Below are 6,869 nucleotides of genomic sequence, written 5' to 3'. Positions count from 1 at the left end.
TCCATGTAAATCCCTTAATCTGACAATCTATAATTAATCCACTTTTTACGAACTGTTACCTATAATCATGCTTATACAATCAGCGTATTTATTTTATGAACATAGCATGTTATTATCATGAACACAAGTTCAAAATTCTCATGAACATATGTAATTACCTTGCACGACAAATTATAATGCAATGAATTTTAATAACATAACATGTTATTATCATGAAGACAAGTTCAAAATTCTCATGAATATATGTAATTATCTTGCACGACAAATTATAACGCAAACAAGTAGGACGTTTTAATTATGAATTTTAAAATTGATTTTATGAACATAGTATGTTATTATCATGAACATAAGTACGAAAATCCAGTTCGATTGGAAGGGAGTAATGACCGAGATTTTAATTTTTGGTTCTGAACCATTAGATCACTAATATTGAAAGGATGGGATTTAATCTTAAATCTATCTCTAAGGGGAAATCTCAATGGATGTGAACCCTATATATATAGGGTTAGGTTCTATGGAGAACAACAAATATTCAAAGAACAGAGAATATTGAATATGTCAGTAATTCTCCTTAAACATTAAATGTCCGTAACAGTCATTTCGTTGAACATGGCGATGAACATATAGGGGTCGAATCTCATAACCCCCAAAAATTCAATGTTTATTCACGCCCATGTTCAACGAAATAACTGTTACGAACATCTAATGTTTAAAGAAAATTACTGACATGTTCAATGTTCTCTGTTCTTTGAATATTTAGTGTTCTCTATTGAAAACACTTCTTAAAATAAAAAACACTTATGAATAAAAACACTTACGAACAAAATATATAGGGAAGGGCTACCGTGAAAACACTTTTTAAAATAAAAATAAAAATATTTTTTAATGTACGAATTTTATGTAGAACACGTATGAATTCATCCAACAAAGTTACGAATTGTGAAAAACAAATTTTTGCGACCTTTGGGATTCGAACTCAGGACCACAAATTCATCCAACATGGTTATGAATCAACCGTAGATCTTAAATTGATTTGTAGATGTTGATTTAATGTATCCTATGATTGATATTTATTTTGAGGGGAAAAAATTTACCTAGGTTCAAATTCTGTAGGGAGCAAGATTTTTACAAATTTTGTGAATATCGTTATTCAATACTAAATACTGTCTTATTCATCACTATAATTACATTATTCATTAGTCTTACTATTCCACGAAAGTAATCTTACTGAAACCCACCCCTATATAAGGGGAGTTGGAGCGCCCTCCCAAATTTTGAATTTTTTAAATAAATATAATATATATATATATATATATATATATATATGTTTATACCAATTATAAAAGAACTTTGTCTTATAAAAGTTGATTTACTTGTTATATCCCCATATATATTTAATTTAATGTAAATTATGTTATTTAAAACTATATAATCTATGTAAATGTTATTCGTTATTATTATTAGGTTTAATTTGCTATAAATTCACCAACTTTCGCCGATTTTGAATTTAGACACGAGCTTTCAAATCTGCCTGACAATACTCAACCTTTGCACCCATTTTAATTTTTGGCCCGAATTTCATCCAACTTAAAATTTCTTCTGACGTGGCAACCGGAAAATCCAACGTGGCTCAAATGTCCGGTGAATGATACTACACCGTTTTGGACTCAGTAAAACTACGTCGTTTTTGTCCAAATTTCAAATTAAAAACTAAATGAGCCCTAATTCATCTTCTCATTCGACTCACACATTCCTCTTCTCCTTCAACTCAAACTCTGTGGAAAATGAAAGCTTCTCCACCACTTTGCCACCACCAGATTGAAGCGGCGATGAGGACCTTCTGGTCCAACGCAAATCCGGCCATGAGATACTTCAAAAGAAAAAGAAAACCAGAAAGAGAACTTGTCTTCAAAATGGTTGCTTGAAGGAAAACGAGGGAATTCACCATAGAGGACAAAAACAAATTGTTCAATGGCTTCTTCTATGTTGCAAAAATGACAAACTTGCATATTGAGTCTTATGCACCACCAACGAAGAATCGACATGGATCGATGGAATTTTAGACACCATCGAGGAAGAAAAGCCATGGATCAGGGGATTTTTAGGCACCACCAAGGAAGAAAAGTCATGGATCGGTGGAGTTTCAGGTACCACCGTTTTCGATTCCTCGTGGCTCGACAAATCCCAAATCGAGGAATAAAATGGAATTTCTTCCGTGTGAGTCGCCGTCTCTACAATGTCGTCGAAAGTCTCGAGTGAGCCACTTATCGGCGACGAATTCATTGTAGAGATGGAAAACTAGGGTTTGAAGGAATTTGGGTGAAGAAGATTGTGGGGCTCGATGTTTGAGTTTGAGAAGGTAGGATTAGATTGTTAGGCTTCATTTTTTTGTTTCGTGAAAATGAAATGGATTAAGTAATTTGGGTTAAATTACCCAAAATGAGGGCATTTTTTATTTAAAAAAAAGTCGTGTCAATATTCTGACTATACAAGTCAGACAAGAAATGCACACGTCGGATAAGTTGTGCCACGTATTTGGCTGGAAAATTTCGACGGGCCAAAAATGAAAATAGGTGCAAAAGTTGAGTATTGTCAGGCAGATTTGAAAGCTCGTGTCTAAATTCAAAATCGGCGAAAGTTGGTGAATTTATAACAAATTAACCCTTATTATTATTATGTTTTTCTTTTAATAAAAAATGCCTAAAATGTACAGTATGCATGTCCCCAAAAAAAGTTGTAGTGCATTGAAACTATAATTTATGAAAATGTTGTTCGTTATTATTACTATTATACTTGTAATTTAATTTAAAAAAAATACCTAAAATATACGAAATGTCCAATAAAAAAACGGGGATTACCCGACCCCATACAAATTCACCCCCTAATTAAATTTCCGGCTCCGCCACTGTCTATATATATATATAAACCGCAATAAAACATAGTCGACAGAGTCTTCGGAAAATGCTATTGGTCTCTATCATATATAAAAAGGGTTTTGCATATTTGAGTTTGTTTGTGTCTGTTTGTTTTATCACAGGATTCCTTCCACACGCAACGACATTTTTTACTGACCGACTTCGACTTTGTGTTTCTCTTTTTTCTGCATCGTTAATTTCTTTTACAAAAATATGTAAAATATTGTTTTTTTTTTATGCACAAGATGACAACCAAATACCCTTTAATGTGCCAAAATGCACTCTTATCATGGCAGGTCTTGAATTGTAATTCAACATCGGAAAAAGAAAAGTAACGTGGATCATTATCGTAATATGCAATTTCGGTGTATGCATACATCGTGTAATTATATATGACACATCCAATTTGCGTTGCCAAATATTCATGAAATGTAGAGGTGCATAAAGTTTCCGCTACAAAATAAATTATTCAGAAATTTAATGGAAAAAGAAAGAGTTGTTAATTTGGTGAGTTGCTTACTTAACTAACATAATTTTTTCATCATCGTTATAAAAGTAACATACCAAGAGAATAAATAAATGCTCAATCATTATCATTGTTTAACTAAGTAGGCACGTAGAAGCAAGTAGCTAGGCCACGCGCTTACTGGTTTACACCGCAATCAATCAAGCATTAATATCTTATAATTCTCTCCCTTATAATAATGCATAAGAATCTCTCTCTCTCTCTCTCTCTCTCGAAATGCAAGTAAGGGAAGGAAGGACACATACAAGACGAAGCGAAGCCTCACGTGTGAGTTTCTGTAGCGAATGTGGTGATTGATGCAACTTGTTTTATACTGTATTTTTCTGATTAATAAGCTCTTTAAATGGAGGACCCGACCTTCCCTCTTCACATATTCCCCCCCTTCCTACGTGTAGCTCACACGCGCAAAAGCCAAGATCGAGAGATATGGCAGCTCTCACTGTTCAACACGATCCATTTATTTACTCCTGCAAAGACTACACTTACAATATGGAAGAAGAGAAACCAAACCCTCGAAATGTTGAAATTTATGGAGAATATTGGGAGTCTCCGCCTTCTTCAGCCGCTCAGGCCGCCATCTCTTCCCCGGAGACTTGCGGCTCTCCCACGGGGAAGTGCCGCCGGAAGAGACGGCGCGTGAAGCCCACCAAGAATAAGGAGGAAATGGAGAACCAAAGGATGACTCATATCGCCGTCGAGAGGAACCGCCGGAGACAGATGAACGACTACCTCGCCGTTCTCCGCTCCATAATGCCCCCTTCCTATACGCAAAGGGTACGTTAATTGCCACATCCTCTATTTTAAATATTATTTTATCCGCCTCTAAATTATTAATATACTATGCCCCACCACATATCTTTTACAAATATAATTTCGAAAAGGATGTATTAATCTATGCATGCATGTAACTTTTTTGTGTTAAAACACCGCATAGTAAAGTCTAGAAAATTGAATACCAAAACTATGCACAACTTATCGAGAAAATGCTACACATTATAACTCAAAAACATTTAGCTTTAATTATCATCAATTGAGTAACTAATTATTTCACTTAACTAAAATTAACCTTGGTTCTATGTACTACTTTAGTTATATATTACTATTACTTTATTAAGCTAGTTCATGTTGAAATTTAATTTTCATATGTTTCTTAAAAATCTTGATCTTTTAATTTCCTTAAATAATATATATAGGGTGATCAGGCATCAATAGTTGGGGGCGCAATAAATTTTGTGAAGGAACTCGAACAACTCCAACAATTTCTTGAAGCAAATAATCAGCAGCAGCCAAATGAAAAGCTATTCTCCAAGTTTTTCACCTTCCCACAATACTCAACTTGTCCGAGCACCACCACGTCGGCCGCCGTGGACGCGGTGGCGGAGCGGCGGTCGAGCATAGCCGACATCGAGGTGATGATGGTGGAGAGTCATGCAAACATCAAGCTATCGACAAAGAGGCGGCCGAAGCAGCTACTCAAATTAGTGGCCGGATTTCAGTCTATAGGCCTTACAATTCTCCATCTCAACATCACAACCGTTGATCAGTCAGTTCTCTACTCTCTCAGTGTAAAGGTAAGTCTGAAATTACACCTTTGCCCTTGTTATGTTATTTGTGGAGCCTTGATTATTACAAATATTAATTTCAATAACTAGATGCTTTTGGATAGAACAAATGCATGTGTCACACATGACATAGTAAAATGTAAAACAGAATCAATGTGAGTCACGGACATATTTTATTTGGGCACTACAAATCTCTAGTACATCATTAGGACAAATTACAAATCCTATCTTCGATTGGTTGATGAATTTAGAAAAAATACTGTCTCAATTTTGAGACCAAGTCTTTTACGAGACAGTCTAGACAGATTTAATAAGTATGGAACAATCGGTCATAATCACTAATCATTAATTGGAAAAAAAAAAAACTGAATTTTCTGGTGAAATAGTCTCACCCTTTTTCTTTTTTCTTTTTGTAAATGAATCCAATTTTAATTGTGATAGTTTTCTTAGTAGATTCGATTAAATCTACCACTATGTAAACAAAATGATAACTTCATCTAAAACTTAATTTAGTTAGTTCATCATTTGAATCTAAATTATTAAATATTAGTACGTCTCATGATATGATTTTTTTATTTGATTATTATTTACCTATGTGTAATTTTATTGCAGGTGGAGGTTGAATGTCAGTTTACTACAGTAAATGAGATAGCCACAACTGTGCATGATATAGTGGGAATGATCCAAGAAGAGTCAATTTGTAGCTAAGACAACCCCCAACACAACTGCCCGGAGATAGTAATCTTGTCCAAAAATTTAATTAGTAGGCAATTAATCCAACTTGTTATTGTCAAATCATTACCTCCTTTTTCGCATTTACAAATTTAGGTAGAACTTACTTTTTAAATAATACTTTGTGTAGGAATATTTCTGTACTATATATGATAAATATATAGCTTGTTCTGGAACATGTTTGATTAATTTAATGTGGATCTGCCAACTATATTAGTGTGGCTGTGGGGTTTATTCTATTTCACTACATATGTGTGCGTACGAATCAAGGCAGTGACAACATAACTGCCAAATATTACCGATTTTCGGGATTTAATATACGAACGATTCAGACCTGCTGCTCGAATAATTACAAGGCGTCGCGGATTTTCATTTTCACATTCGTTTTCTTTCCTTTTTCCGGATGTGCTTGAAAATCTTGTTTGGCTTTTTGTGGAATTTTTCGAACTTGGACTTTTGGAATTTTTTGAAATTATCTCCGTCGGATATATAATTCAATCTTCCAACCATATATATCATTGACAAAAAAAAAATATTTTTTATGATTATCAAAGTTTTCAGCAAAGAAATGATGTAGATATTCATATCACCATCATCATCTTCTGTCTGCACCAAATTGATTGATTAGTAAAATGTCTATATCTTTATATATATAAAAAGCAAAGTAAATGTAATTTAATTCAATTGCAAGGATATAATTGGAATTGGAGTGAAAAATTATAAAATGTTGACTACACTTTTTAAAAAAAAGAAGAAGAAAAAAAAAACTGTACACGTATAAAAGCAACAACCGTTTTTTTTTTTTTTTTCATTCAATTTCTTTTCTAATTAGTGATTTGTAAAAATGTAATTCTCTCAACAACAAAAAAGATGTACATATTGACAGCTTTTATTTTAGGAGTGAGTTTTTTTAATTCTATTTCTTTTTTCTAAATCCAAAACATATGTTTCCTCTTTCCTTAATATTTTATTCTTTAAAAAAATACAATATACATCTTACATACAAAAATTAACAAAATACTTTTGATTTGAGATAAAACGTATAGAAAATAAACAAATATATTATGAGCATTTGAAAAAAAAAACATTTATATTCTATCATTCAAATTCTTTTCTTTCACTTTAAGATTCGAG

General features: G+C 33.2%; 1 protein-coding gene across 2 annotated transcripts; it reads left to right on the top strand.

The window, feature by feature from the left end:
• Positions 1-3,424: 3,424 nt before the first annotated feature.
• On the top strand, positions 3,425-5,949 carry LOC131001472 (transcription factor bHLH94-like). Of its 2 annotated transcripts, XM_057927861.1 has the most exons (4): positions 3,523-3,708; positions 3,837-4,215; positions 4,635-5,012; positions 5,616-5,949. In XM_057927861.1, the coding sequence occupies exons 2-4, from the start codon at positions 3,868-3,870 to the stop codon at positions 5,709-5,711; spliced, it is 822 nt and encodes a 273-aa protein (XP_057783844.1). In that variant the 5' UTR covers positions 3,523-3,708; positions 3,837-3,867; the 3' UTR covers positions 5,712-5,949. The 2 variants fall into 2 exon arrangements, with proteins under 2 accessions (XP_057783846.1, XP_057783844.1); XM_057927863.1 differs by having other exon boundaries at positions 3,425-4,215.
• Positions 5,950-6,869: the final 920 nt, after the last annotated feature.

This window comes from Salvia miltiorrhiza, chromosome 8 (assembly GCF_028751815.1).
Source record: "Salvia miltiorrhiza cultivar Shanhuang (shh) chromosome 8, IMPLAD_Smil_shh, whole genome shotgun sequence".
Lineage (NCBI taxonomy): Eukaryota > Viridiplantae > Streptophyta > Magnoliopsida > Lamiales > Lamiaceae > Salvia > Salvia miltiorrhiza.
The sequence above is the reverse complement of the archived record's forward strand: the minus strand, read 5'-3'. Positions and strand labels throughout refer to the sequence as shown.

Coding starts and splice junctions, on each gene's coding strand:
- LOC131001472 (XM_057927863.1), top strand. CDS start 3,868: ATGGCAGCTCTCACTGTTCAACACGATCCATTTATTTACTCCTGCAAA. Junction 4,216..4,634: donor CCCCTTCCTATACGCAAAGG/GTACGTTAATTG, acceptor TAATATATATAG/GGTGATCAGGCATCAATAGT. Junction 5,013..5,615: donor TCTACTCTCTCAGTGTAAAG/GTAAGTCTGAAA, acceptor ATTTTATTGCAG/GTGGAGGTTGAATGTCAGTT.